General features: G+C 37.7%; 1 protein-coding gene across 2 annotated transcripts in view; it reads left to right on the forward strand.

The window, feature by feature from the left end:
* Txlng (taxilin gamma) overlaps positions 1-14,444 on the forward strand; it is a 52,605-nt gene that overhangs the window by 14,594 nt on the left and 23,567 nt on the right. The window contains exons 2-3 of one of the 2 annotated variants that reach the window (XM_077106554.1): positions 8,436-8,742; positions 12,240-12,331. The exons of the other annotated variant lie outside the window; for it this stretch is intronic. Coding sequence (XP_076962669.1) covers positions 8,436-8,742; positions 12,240-12,331 — 399 coding nt within the window. The remainder of the gene's footprint in view (positions 1-8,435; positions 8,743-12,239; positions 12,332-14,444) is intronic. 2 annotated transcript variants of the gene reach the window in all.

A 14,444-nucleotide genomic window follows, 5' to 3' on the forward strand; every position in this document is an offset into this window, starting at 1 on the left:
TTGTTTATAAAACTTTCAACGTTCTGGAAGAGTTTGTGGGGAGGTTTATATTAAAAATAATAGTAATAAGGGCTGGGGTTGTGGCTCAGTGGTAGAGCACTTAGCATATGTGAGACATTGGGTTCAATTCTCAGCCCCACATATAAATAAATAAATTAATTGAATAAAGGTCCATTGACAACTAAAAAATATTTTAAAAAACCAATAATAAGACCTGAGGATTATAGGGTATTTTTGGTATCTTTCACTATTTCCTGGTCTGGTTCTGCCTTCTCTGGCCCACAACAGGCATGCAAATATGGTTGCACATATGTTCTTGTCTTTACTTTCCCAGTTAGTTGTTAACAGCTGTTATGGTAAATTACTTGAAACAGGGTTGGAGGAGTTTTTAGAGATGATTTAGTTTATCCTAAAACACAAATTTAAAAAAAGCCCCTCAGTCCTTTAAATAATTACTTCAAATTATTTAAAGACATTCCTACCCCAAAATTAGGCCTGTCTTGCCTCCTTAAATCTCCCAGAGTTAATCACTGCTAAAAATTCTACAGTAATTTCCCAATTTTTTTCTAAATGTATACTGGTATATATAGCATGCCATATATTTTTAGACATTTCATTTCTTAGATTTATTTTGTAACTGCATTAGTGGTCTGTTAGATTTTGGACTTTCATTTTCCAAGGCTTTTTTTTTTTTTTGGTACCTGAGATTGAACCCACATTTCCAGCCCTTTTTATGTATTTATTTATTTTTTAAATTTTGATACAGGATCTTGCTAAGTTGCTTAGAGCATTGCTAAATTGCTGAGTTTGGCTTTGAACTTGCAATCCTCCAGCATCAGCTTCCCAAGCTGCTGGGATTACATTCATACGCCACCACACCTGTCTCTTGTAGTCTTTTTATTTCCATGCAGTCTTAGTTTTGAGAAGATATTGCAAGTAGTCTAGGAATAGAATACTTCTTTATGTTTATTTGCGAAAGTTTCCATGATGGTTCCTCTTTGCTCCTACAATTTATTGTTGATAAACTAGTGGCTACCCATTTTGAAGGCATTTCTTGGTAAGATAGTGAGTCATTTTACCTCCAAGTATTGAGAGAGTGGAAGGAAGATTGTGAAATGTATCCTTTGACCAGAGGTAGCAGCTGGGCTGGGGATGTGTTGAAGGCTCTAGTAAACTCAATGCAATGGTGTCTTTCTCTAGTGTTTTTAAAACTTCTGCTATTGACAAGTACAGACTTGACAAACAAAAATTTGATAGTTCTGATTCATGATTTTGTCTACAAAAGGTTTCTATAATAAATCCAAACTGGCCGGGGACTGTGGCATTGCTTGTCCATAATCCCAGCTACTCGGGAGACTGAGGCAGGAGGATGGCAAGTCTTCCTTAGCAACTTGACAAGACCCTGTCTCAAAATAAAAATTAAGAAAAGGGGAGGTTGGGGCTATAGCTCAGTGGCAGAGCACTTGCCTAGCATGTGTAAGGCACTGGGTTCAATCCTTAGTACTACATAAAAATAAATAAATTAATAAATAAAATATAAAATAATTTTTTTAGGTGTAGATGGACACAACACAATGCCTTTATTTTTATGTGGTGCTGAGGATCAAACCTGGGTCCCGCCCGTGCTAGGCGAGTGCTCTACCGCTGAGCCACAGTCTCAGCCCAAAATAATTTTTAAAAAATTAAGAAAAAGGGTCTGGGGATGCAGCTCTGTGGCAGAATTGCTTACCAGGTGTGTTCAAGATTCTGGATTTAATCCCCAGTACCACACAATAAGTAAATAAAATTTAAAAGCTCTTGTAAAGGTAACCTGTATTACCTAACTTAAAAGGTAAAGTCAGGCATGTTGTGAAAGTCCTTCCTGCTCCTGGCCACCACCCATTGAGTTTCTCTCCAGTAGTATGTTTCTCTTTGTACGCTGCAAGAGATTCTGTGTGCTTCTTTGCTCATAAATTCATACAGCTTCACCACCAGCACCTACCCCAAAAATCATGGCATATGGTGCCTATGGTACTTTTCTTTTTTCCTTTTCATCCTGTCCTTACACACCAGTAATTACGCAAGTGCTTCATTTTTTTTTAACAGATGCTGTAGTACTCCATTGGGTGGATATACACAATTTACTCATTGAGTCCATTATTAATTGACATTTAGGGTATTTCTGATGTTTTGCTACCACAAATAATGCTGCATATATATCCTTATATCCTTTTACAAGTATACTGGCTAATCTGTAGGAAAAATTGATAAGAAGTGAATTTATTTTGTCAAAGCATATGTGACTTGATGATTTTCCCACAACATATTATTATGAAAAAATTTCAGACATACAGTAAAGTTGAAAGAATTTCATAGTAATTATCCATTTTGCCACCACCCAGATTCTACCATTGATGTTTTTTTTTTGAGAGAGAGAGAATTTTTTAATATTTATTTTTTAGTTTTCAGCGGACACAACATCTTTATTTGTATGTGGTGCTGAGGATGAACCCAGCGCCGCGCGCATGCCAGGCAAGCGTGCTACCGCTTGAGCCACATCCCCAGCCCTACCATTGATGTTTTACTGTACTTTTTCAGTTATCCATCTGTCTGTCCCTTCACCCAGAAGAAGCATTTTAAGTGTATGAATGCTGAGGTTTACAAATACATGGAGTTCTGTAACCTATACCACTATAAAGATGTAGATCATTACCCAACATTGCCTTGTAGAACATAGAACATTCTCTTGCAGAACGCAGAACATTCCCTTGTGCCTTTTCCCAGACAGTCCCTCCCCTATTGGACTCCTTAAGTGGTTAAGCCAACTTTTCCTTCCACCAGGAATGCTTGAGAGTCCCATACCCTCACCTACACTGTCCCAAGTTTTTTTGGTGTATGAAAAATGATATTTCTCTTACTTTGAGAAACATTTGGCATGTTTATAAGTTGTTTGTATTTAATTTTTATGAATTCTTGCTTTATATCCTTTGAATATTTGGGGGAGGTTGTAGGTCTTACCATTCTTTATTGCATTCTTTATTGCATTTTTATTATCATAAATTGTATCAATTTATGATAATAAAAAGTTAATTTCAGAGCTGAACACAGTGGCATATGCCTGTAATCCCAGCCACTGGGGAAGCTGAAGCAGAAGGAACACAAGTTGGAAGGCAGCAGCATGGGCAACTTAGAGATCCTGTCTCAAAATAAAAAAATAAGAAGGACTGCAGGTATATATCAGTGGTAGGATACATGAGGCCTAGGCTATATGAGGCCTAGGATACATGAGGCCCTGGGTTCAATCCTCAGTACTAGGAGAAAAAGGTTAATTTTTATCCACATGCTTAGAACTGTCAATAAAATGTACACATGATATGTTCTATGATACTTTTCAAGTGGCTTGTTATTAGTGCAAGTAATTTTCTTTTTGGATTTTTTATTGTAGGCATAATAAAAATTAATTGTAATAAAACTAGAAAATAGAAGAAAGCAAAAGGAAGTACCACCTATAAAATTATACCATTTTAAGATAACCATTATTATCTAGATATATTTCCTTCCAACATTTTTCTTGTGTATGTGTATAAAATATATTACACATACTATTGTGTTTATTCTTATATGCATATTTTGGAAGCATCTTTCCCTGTTATTAAATAGACTTTGATAAGATGGCTGGGCCAGGGCAAGGATGTTTATACAGAAGTAGACAAAGGGTGGTTATGAAGCAGTAGATTGTTGTGGTTAGGAGTGTGAACTTGGAAGCTTAAATTGTCAGGGTTCAGATCTTTGCCCTACAATTTAGTGTGACCTTTGGCCGTACACTTTATGTTGCCATAGTTTATTTGTGAAGTGGAGATCATAATAGTACCTACTTCACGGCGTTGAGAATTACGTTAGCTAATGTAGGAAAAAGCTTACAGTAGTTGTCTGTATGTGGTATTTGCTGCACAAACGTTAGCTGTTACTGCTGTTGTCCATATGAGATTGTCCTTAAGAAAAGGCATATAGAATGCGTATTGGAGAGGGAGGACAAAGTAGGAAATTTTATTGGCCATATGACACAGAATCTCTGAAGAGATGAGGACTGAGAAATCATTTCTAATTTAAATACATTTAATGAAGTTTTTGGCCTAAAAATTTGCTTCATATCCAATAGCCCAGGACAGGGTCTCAAGTAGATTAAAAATGAATAGTCCTTGCATTAGAAAAATTGGAGCCCGTTTGTTCGTTCGTTCGTTTGTTCGTTCGTTCCTTCTTTCTTTCTTGGTACTAGGAATTGAATTGAAGGGTCCTTTACCACTGAACCACTTTCCCTGTCTTTTTTATTTTTTTATTTTGAGACAGGGTCTTGTGTGTTTTCCAGGCTGGCCTTGAACTTATAGAGCCAAAGGCTTTCATTAGCAAATGTAAAAAATACCACACAATACTACTGCATCAGGATTAGTTGCATGGGGAAGAATACTGTTTGCGTTAATGATAGAATAATAATAGTGGTGTTTTCTATAATGTGTGTTAGGGGTTCAGAGGTAGAAGGAATGTCTGGAAAAACTAAACAGTAAGAAATATTAAGTATAAACAGGAAATGGTGACATTAAGTTAGAAAGAAAACATGAAATGTGATGTTGGTGCTCTGTTCAGATTAATATCCTTTTTTTAAAGATGGACACAATATTTTTATTTATTTAATTTATTTTTTATGTGGTGCTGAGGATCAAAGCCAGTGCCTCACATGTGTGAGGCAAGTGCTCTACTGCTGAGGTATAACCCCAACCCCTTAATATTCTTATTTATGCTAAATGCTACCAGGTATAATTTTGAGTTAGATCATTTGGGCCTTTCTCAAATCTTTTAAAACTGTATTTATTCTGCATATGATTCTGCATATGATAATAGTAACTAACTTTATATACCTTTAATCTGATATCAAGAGTAGCTTTTAATTAAATCTTAAGACATTTTGAGATAGGCGTATATGTCATGCCTTTTCTCTGAGGGGATGGAAAATCAGTAATGGGAGAAAATATTTGCCAACCATATGTCTGATAAGAGACTAGTAACATAAAGAACTCTCACAACTCATTAGCAAAATAACAACCCAGTTAAAAAGTAGGCAGTAGTACTCTTGACTAGTGTGTAAATTGCAATTCATACATTCAGAAAAACATACAAATCAAAAATATTTGGGCTTCTTAATAAGTTTTCATAATGCGAATAGCTGGATAGGTGTGTTTCCTCTCTAGATCAAGAAGTCGAATATTGGGGGTCAGGGTTGTAGTTCAGTGGAGGAGTGCTTGCTTGCCTAGCATGTGTGAGGCACTGGGTTCGATTCTCAGCACCACATGTAAGTAAATAAAGGTCCATTGACAACTTAAAAAAAAAAAGAAAAAGAAATAGAATATTACCAAGCACCCAGAAGGCCCTGCCTATTTTTATATGTAAGTGGCTTTCTGTAGAACGTACTCTTCTGTTACCTTTCTCACAAGTTTAGGTCTGTGAGACTCATGTGTTACTGAATCTCATTCTCATTGCTGGATAGTGTAAATGTATTGCAATTTATCCATTTTCTGTTGATAGAAATTTGGGTTGGTTCCATCTTAGGGCCATTATGAATAGTGTTGCTTTAAACATTGTTGGCCTTTGGGCACACGTATGTACACACTTGGGTAGAATCCTGGGAGTAATGTTAAATAGGTTAGAAGGTATTCATATTGCCTAAGAGTTTTTCAGTTGACGGTGCCAGTTTGTTCTTCCAAAAGCATAGAACTTGATTCATCAAACTAAGAAAGTTAAGGTTTTAGTTTCTTTAACCCCTCCCTTCTTTCTATCCCCTCCTACTCTAATACTTCAAATTATTATTAACTATTATTATTTTTGGTACCGGGGATTGAACTCAGGGGCACTCAACCACTGAGCCACACCCCCAGCCCTATTTTGTATTTTACTTAGAGACAGAGTCTCATCGAGTTGCTTAGCACCTCGCCATTGCTGAGGCTGGCTTTGAACTCATGATCCTCCTGCCTCAACCTCCTAAGCTGCTGGATTACAGGTGTGTACCACCATGTCCAGCTCATTAATTTTTGTTTATTTGTGATGCTGGGCATTGAACCCATGGCCTTGTGCGTGTGAGGCAAGCACTCTACCAGCTGAGCTATATCCCCCCCAGTCCCTCATTAATTGTTGAAAATAACTTTTGTCCATCTTTGGCAAGAGATGGATATTAGATACCAACTACTTCAGTGGTATTATTCTGAAAGGAAGAAACCCTCATTCAGGGAGGAAATGTACCGAATTTACATTTGTGCCACATCACATGACCAAGGAGTGCTAACAAGTGGGAAAGCCTACATAAACCAGTAGTGTTGACAATATGATAGAATAGAGAATAAGGTAAAATAACTGATTCAAAGAGGAAAAAAACACTGGAATAAAGATATCTTTACATATTATGTGTATGTATTATTTAGGGCAGGGAAAGAGGATTGAAATACCCCCTAAAATTTTTTCCTTCTTTCAGTTTTTAATCCCAAATAGTGGGATTTAAACCCAGTGTACTCTACCACTGAGTCACATCCCCAGCCCTTTTTGTTTTGAGACAGGATCTCACTAAGCTGCTTACGGCCTGGCTAAGTTGCTGAGGTTAGTCTTGAACTTGTGATTTTTTTTGTCTCAGCCCCTTGAGCTGCTGGGATTACAGGTGTGTGCCACTGCTACTACACCTAGCTCCTTTTTTTTTTTTTAATTTTAAGACAGGGTCTCACTAAGTTACCTAGGCTGTCTTTGAATTTGCAGTCCTCCTGCCTTAGTCTTGCAAGTAACTAGGATTATAGGTGCACACCACCACACCCAACCAGCCTCAAAAATTCTATGGCTGGCCAGGCACAGTGGTGCACAGCTGTAATCCCAGCAACTCAGGAGGCTGAGGCAGGAGGATCACAAGTTCAAAGCCAGCCTCAGCAATGTAGTGGAGTCCTAAGCAACCTAGCGAGAATCTGTCTCCAAAAAGATTGGCAATGTGGCTTAGTGGTTGTGGGCCCCTGGGTTCAATCCCTGGCACACCCCCCCCCCAATTTTTTTCCTATGGCTTAACATGAGAGAAGTTTATTACTTGTTTACCTATTAGTCCAGTTGTGGGTTTTCTTTGCAGGGAGGTTGACTTTCCTGTGTGGGATTTAGGGGTCCATGCTGCTTTCATTTTCTGGCTCTGCCATCCTGTACCATGTTGGAGACCTGCATTCAGCCAGAGAAGGGAAAGAGGGATGGTAGAGAAAGAACATGTGCTTTTGAGAATGAAAGTCTGGTTGCAGAAGTGACAGTCATTACCTTTGTTCACATTCTCTCAGTGAGAGCTTCACACGGGAGCCCCATCTAGAATGTGAGTGGCTGGTATGTGTCCCACAGTGGCAGCTCCAGAGGATGGTATAGGAGCTAACTTTTGGTGGATAGTTAGCTAGTTATCTCTGCCATCCTGTCTTAAAGATAAGACCAGAATAATTAATGTTCATTGACTTGGAGACAATTTCACTTCTGTTAAGGTGTTCTGGTTATTTTTAAATGACTTTTTATAGTGAAATAACTAAAGATTTATAACCAAATGGTATTTTTTAAACCTCTTTTGGTACAACTTAGTTGTGTGATTTGTTTTAACTTTATTATTTTGTTTAATTTAATCTGGTGTCAGGGATCCAAACCAAGACATGCTACACATGCACTTTATCACTTAGCTATACACCCCCATCCCTTTTTAAATATTTTTTATATTCAGGATTGAGCCCAGGAACTCTTAACCACTGAGCTACATCCTCAGCCCTGTTTTTTTAAAAAAATATTTTTTAGTTATGGACGAGCCTTAATTTTTTAAAAAATATTTTTATTTTAGTTGTAGATGGACACAATATCTTTATTTTTATTTTTTTATATGGTGCTGAGGATTAAACCCAGGGCTTCACGCATGCAAGGCAAGCACCCTACCACTGAGCTACAACCCCAGCCCGATGAACCTTTATTTATTTATTTGTTTGTTTGTTTGTTTGTTTGTTTGTTTATTTATATGCAGTGCTGAGAATCAAACCCAGTGCCTCACACATTCTAGGCAAGCACTCTTAGCACTGAGTCACAACCCTAGCCCAGTCCTTTTTATTTTTTATTTTGAAGCAGAGTCTCACCATGTTACCGAGGGTCTCATTAAGTTGCTAAGGTTGGCCTTGAACTTGTGATTCTTCTGCCTCAGTCTCCTGAGTCACTGGGATAACAGTTGTGTATCACCACAACTGACCTTTTTTAACTTGTAATTTATCTCAGTGAAACTTAGAAAGTGCTTATTTACTTTGATTTTACAAACCACTAAGAAAAAACGCTGTCAGGCTATGATGTATCTGTCATTGGTTATAAATATGGATTGCATTTAATTTAACTTTTTCCATCTTTTTTTTTTTCCTCCGTCCACTTTCCTCTAGTTTGAAATTAGCACAATGGAAGAAACTGGAATTTGTGGGCTAGGGGTGAAAGCTGATATGTTGTGTAACTCTCAATCAAATGATATTCTTCAACATCAAGACTCCAAATGTGGTGGCACAAGTAACAAGCATTCACTGGAAGAGGATGAAGGTAGCAGTGATTTTATAACAAAGAACAGGAATTTGGTGAGCTCAGCCTACCGTGCCCAGGAGTCCAGAGAGGAAATTCCTGGACGAGAAGCTCGAACAGATCCCCCTGATGGTCAGCAAGATTCAGAGTGCACCAGGAACAAAGAAAAAACCTTAGGTAATAATCTCTGCTCAGTGGTTGCACATTTTCACATACTGCTCATTTTAGTCATATTTTCTGCAGCACAGTGGCCATGAACTTGACCTGTTTGGAGGTGTTTAGCTAATATACCTACTGGTGAGGTCAGTCTGCATGTCTGCTGCAGTTATGTTTAGGAGGCAAAAATAGCAGAGGGGAAGCGTAGTTATTTCTCTCTAAAAAAAATCAAAGAGTTCGGGCTGGGGTTGTGGTACTCACCTAACACGAGCAAGTTTGATCCTCAGCACCACATAAAAATAAATAAATAAAGGTATTGTGTCCAACTACAACTAAAAAAAATATTTAAAAAAATCAAGAGTTCACTTTTTGGGGCTGCAGTTGTAGCTCAGGGGTAGAGTGCTGGCATAGCACATGTGAGGCACTGGGTTCCATCCTCAGCACCACATAAAAATAAATAAATAAAATGAAGGTATTGTGTCCATCTACAACAACAACAACAACAACAAAAAAGAGTTTTCTTGAAAAAATTAGGGGCCACCTTGACTAAAGTGGTATTTGACTTGACTTGTTACATCTTTAATGTAGTCTGACCAAAAATATGTATTTATTTGATCAGTTTCTTTAAAGATAAGGAACAAAACTCAAGAGACAACATAATGTTATCTGTAGTTCAGAAAGCGGGTCGACTAGCTTTCAGGGTATATTTTCTCTCCTTTGCTATGTAGCTTGCAGGTTAGATCAAGAATATGACAGGCTAAATCTCATGAAGGAAATTTGAAAACCTATTTTATTTTAGTCTTATTGGTTGTCCCTTAGTTATTGTTGTTGTTTGAACCCAGGAGTACTTTACCTCTGACCTATATCCCTTGTCCTTTTTTATTTTTTTATTTTGAGACAGAGTCTCAAAGGGTCTTGCTAAGTTGCTAAGTCTTGCCTCGAACTTGGAATCCTCCTACCTCAGACTCCCGAGTTGCTTGGATTATAGGCTTGTGCTACTTTGTCTGGCAGGAATATGAAAATAATTTTAATTCCTTACAAACAAGACATAATTTCTTAAATTGATAGCCCTAATTACATGTGTAAAAGCATGTAAGAGTTCCAGATAATGTTATCATAACCAAGCAATTCTGCATCTAGATATGTAGCCAAGAGGACTGAAAACGTGCATACAAGCTTTTATACAAATGTTCAGAGGAGCATTATTCATAACAGCCAAGAAGTGGGAATAATAAATAAATAAATAAATAAATAAATATCCAATAATAAACAGATAAACAAAATGTGGTCTGTCTGCATTATGGAATATTACTCAGCCATAAAAATGAATGAAGCATTGATACATCATACTACACGAATGAACTTAAAAACATTTTGTGAAGTGAAGTAAGTCAGACACACAAAAAAATCCACTATTGTGTAACTCCATTTTATATGTAATGTCCAGAATTGGCAAATCCATGGAGACAGGGAAATAGATTTGTGATTTCCAGAGCTGGGGAGGATAGAGGAATGAGGAGTGACTGCTAATAAGTGTAAGTTTCTTTTTAGGGTAATGAAAGTGTTCTGGAGTTAAGATAGTGGAGATGGTTATACAACCTTGTGAATATACTAAATTGTACACCTAAAAAGTGAATTGTATCTGGGCACTGTGGCAAGAGCCTATAGTCCCAGCTAATCTGGAGGCTGAGGCAGGAGGATCGCTTAAGCCTGGGAGTTCAAGGCTGGCCTGGAACTTTAGAGATCTCATCTCTAAAAATAAATAAATAAACAAACAAAATGAACTTTATGGTATGCAACTTATCTAAAAAAGATGGAATTTTCAATTCTTCATAATAGTATAAGTGACATTATGATTATTTCTGATCATACTCAATAGTCATGTTTTATTGCCTCAATGAGCTCAGGGAATCCTCCTACCTCATCTTCCTGATTAGCTGGGATCATAAGCCCTTGCCAGCAGCCCTGGCCTGAAAAATATTCTTTTTTTCCTTTTCCTTTCATTTTTTTTTTTTTAACATTTATTTTTTAGTTGTAAGTAGACACAATACCTTTATTTTATTTTTATGTGGTGCTGAGGATCGAACCCAGCGCCTCCCGCACTCTACTTCTGAGCCCCAACCCCAACCCCTCCTTTCCCTTTATTTATTTATTTTTTTGTGATGCTGAGGATTAAACCTGGACTTCTGCATGGTGGTTCAATGCTATACCACTGATGTATACCCCAGCCCAGAAGTATTCTTTCTTGAAATCGGCCTGCTTTTCCCCCATACTAAATGCCAAAGTTAGTTTGTTCTTTCTTTCTCAGTCCTGGGGATCGAACCCATGAATGTGTACTGCTGATCTATATCTCCAGCCCATTTTTTGTTTGGAGACAGGGTCTCACTACATTGCTGAGGCTGGCCTTATTACGAATCTCCTTCCTCAGCCTCAGGAATTGCTGGGATTATAGGTGTGCCCCACTGTGCATGGCACCAAAGTCATTTTAAGATATATACATACATACATATATACATATATATTTTTTTTAAACTTTGTTTATTTTTCTAATGTGGTGCCGGGGATTGAACCTGGTGCTTCATACATGCTAGGAAAGCGCTCTACCAATGAGCCACAACCCTGGCCCTAAGATATATGTTTTAATGAAATATATTACATGTAAAAATAAACATTAAAAAAATAAAAATGGTACCTACTACTCAGCTTGAGAAATAAAATGTTATCACTTATCTTGAAGCACCATTTTTCTGTGTCCATGCTACCCTGAACATGCCTGATCTCTTCTGAGACACCATTTGTCCCCTCCCGTCTCAGCTAACTGCTTCTCCCTGCCAAAGTCCTTAAAATACTCTTGTTAAGCTCTTTGTCCCAAGGGAAGAGCTATCTTGTGCTTTTATTTGTACTGACCTTGGCTAACACAAGGAATATGCTTAGTACATCACTAGAAGATAAGTTATTTAATTGCTCACAGGAAAAAATATGTGTCACCAGTGATTGTGTACATTTTGGATAGACAAGGCATAGTACCAACTGAAACTCCCTTTGAACTTGTTTCTGTAGTTGTACTTGGTTAGGAGGAAGCTTTTAAAAATATTCTGTGCCCTTTGAAATTTGCCCTTTGTCTTCACTTGGAATCAATGGTAGACAAGGGAATTTTCAACAAGTGTTCTTAGAAATAGCAGTGTTAATGAGTGCGTGAAGAAATTTGGGGTGTGGATGGTAGCCTGCTAAACCAGAATTTAAAAATAGCTTTTCTTTCTTTCTTTCTTTCTTTCTTTTTTTTTTTTTTTTTTTGTTGGTACCAGGGTTTAAACCCAGTGTATCGTGCTTGCTGGGCAATTGCTTAACCACTGAGTCACACCCCTAGTCCCCAGAATAATTTTCTTAAGTTTATTTCCAGTTGTAGATATGTTACTTTATTTTCAATATGAAAACATGGCAAGTGTTAGTAGAATTAGCTGGTTAGATTCAATCATCATCTTCTTCTGGGACTTATTTCTTATCTTGTTAATTATCAGGAAAAGAAGTTTTATTACTGATGCAAGCCCTAAACACACTTTCAACCCCAGAGGAGAAGCTGGCAGCTCTCTGTAAGAAATATGCTGATCTTGTGAGTATTAAATCAAGGATGTGAGGGCCACATGAAATACAGCAAATGTATACCTTTATAATATCGATTTTTAAACTATAGTTTTGCTTTAGCTTTAAATTATATTTTATTCTAAAATGGAAGGGGAGAATTGGATTTCTTGGGACTTTTTATTGATTGCCTAATTTCAATTTGCCAGGTAATAGATGGAGAACATTATAGTGCTGAGCTGTGGCATAGATTTTCTGGGGTTTGTTTGTTTGTTTGTGTTGAGATGGGGGGGGTCTCATTACTGTTTCCTAGGCTGGTCTCAAATTCCTGGGCTTAAGTGATTGTTTTGCCTCAGCTTCCCACAGAACTGGGACTACAGGCCTATCTATGTCACCATACCCAGCTGGCATAGATTTTTTAAAGTTCGGTTTTAGAGTTCTAAGTCAGCCTTTTTATTGCTGTGTTGAAGTTGGGGGTATAGTGGTTCCTGTATTTAACTTTTACTAAGGGAATTCTAGAGACAAAGGCTATAACCATTTGGATTGAAATTGTGGGTTAAATGAAATGATCTCTGAGATGAAATGGCCTCAGGAATATCTCAAGGAATTTATTTAGCATCTACTCTGTGTCACTCTTTCATTTTTCCATCTTCCAAAGAAATCAACCTCATCAAAGAGTTTGTTCTGCATTTAAGTTGTTTTAATTAGCATTAATATCATTTTGGAATTGTGAAAGCAGTCTCAACATGGAAACCCTGCCATCCTATTTTAATTGAAGAATTGGAAAGGCATAGAGTCCTTTGATAGAAGGGTTGTGGGAAACTTTTACAATGAATGTAAATGGTAAAATTGTTGCCTTTTGTGAAATATTTAGGTGAATTATCATTAAAAATTTTTATGTACTTTCTCTTGTTAGCAGCTATTCCATATTATAAATTATTACTTTTTGTCAATGACCAGCTCAAATAAATTAATTTTTTATTGGCACATAACAGTTGTACATAAGGGTGGGATTTGTTGTTATATATTCATACATGCATACCATATGATGATATGATTTGGCCAACATCATTCCCCAATATTTCCCCTTTCCTTCCTTCCTCCCTCGCCTGGTCCCTTTACTCTGTTCTACTGGTCTCCCTTCAATTTTCATGAGATTCCCCCTTCCAACTTAAAGAAATGAATTCTGTTTATTGATTACTCAAAGAATGACTTCCTTTCCCTTAGTTTACAGAGTGGTCCAGGCCTACTCTGCTTGGCTGACATTCCGTAGTCTGGCACCTTCTACTATTTGGAGCAGTAGGAAATCCTGTGCATCATTGAAAGTGACCCTGCAAAGTTGGCAGAAAACACAATGTAGTGGATTGCTGGCTTCAGGAAAGGAATGCTTCCATTTGCTGTGGAAGCTAGTCCCCATTATCACCATTCACATGAGAAGAACCATGCAAGAAGTGGTAGAAAAAGACAAAGACAAAAAAGGCAAAAGAAAGAAATGGGTAGAAGGATAAAAATCAGAAAAAGCAGTATAGAAGTGTAGCTATTTGACCCAGTGTCATGAGAGTAGCAGACAACCATGAGTGGATTCAGAGAAAAAAAAGAGCAGATAGTCATCTAGGGTATTTCTTTTCTTTTTAGTACGAGGGATTGAACCCCGGGGCACTTAAGCACTGAGCCACACCCCCAGCCATTTAAAAAAATATTTTAACTAGAGGCAAGTTCTGAGTTGATAAGTTGCTGAGGCTGGCTTTGAACTCATGATCCTCCTGCCTCAGCCTCCTGAGCCACTGGGATTACAGGTATGCACCACCATGCTTGGCTGGGATATTTCTTTGCAAGTGCACACAAATGTCTATAGCCTTACCACCTTCAATGCACACAAATCATTGGGATTTTCATTAAAATACACACTCTGATTCACTAGGTCTGGGTCAGGCCTGAGAATCTGCACTGTAACAAGCTCCAGGGTGACGTGATGCTGCCAGACCTTAACTAGCAAGATCCTGGTCCTAGGGTGTTTTTGTGTGTGGCTTTTGTTGTCACCCCTTTTTTTTGGGAGGGGGGCAGGTACCAAGGATTGAACTCAGGGTCACTCAGACCCCTGAGCTCCATCCCCAGCCCTTTTTTGTATTTTATTTAGAGACAGG

The sequence above is a fragment of the Callospermophilus lateralis genome, chromosome X (genome assembly GCF_048772815.1).
Source record: "Callospermophilus lateralis isolate mCalLat2 chromosome X, mCalLat2.hap1, whole genome shotgun sequence".
NCBI lineage: Eukaryota > Metazoa > Chordata > Mammalia > Rodentia > Sciuridae > Callospermophilus > Callospermophilus lateralis.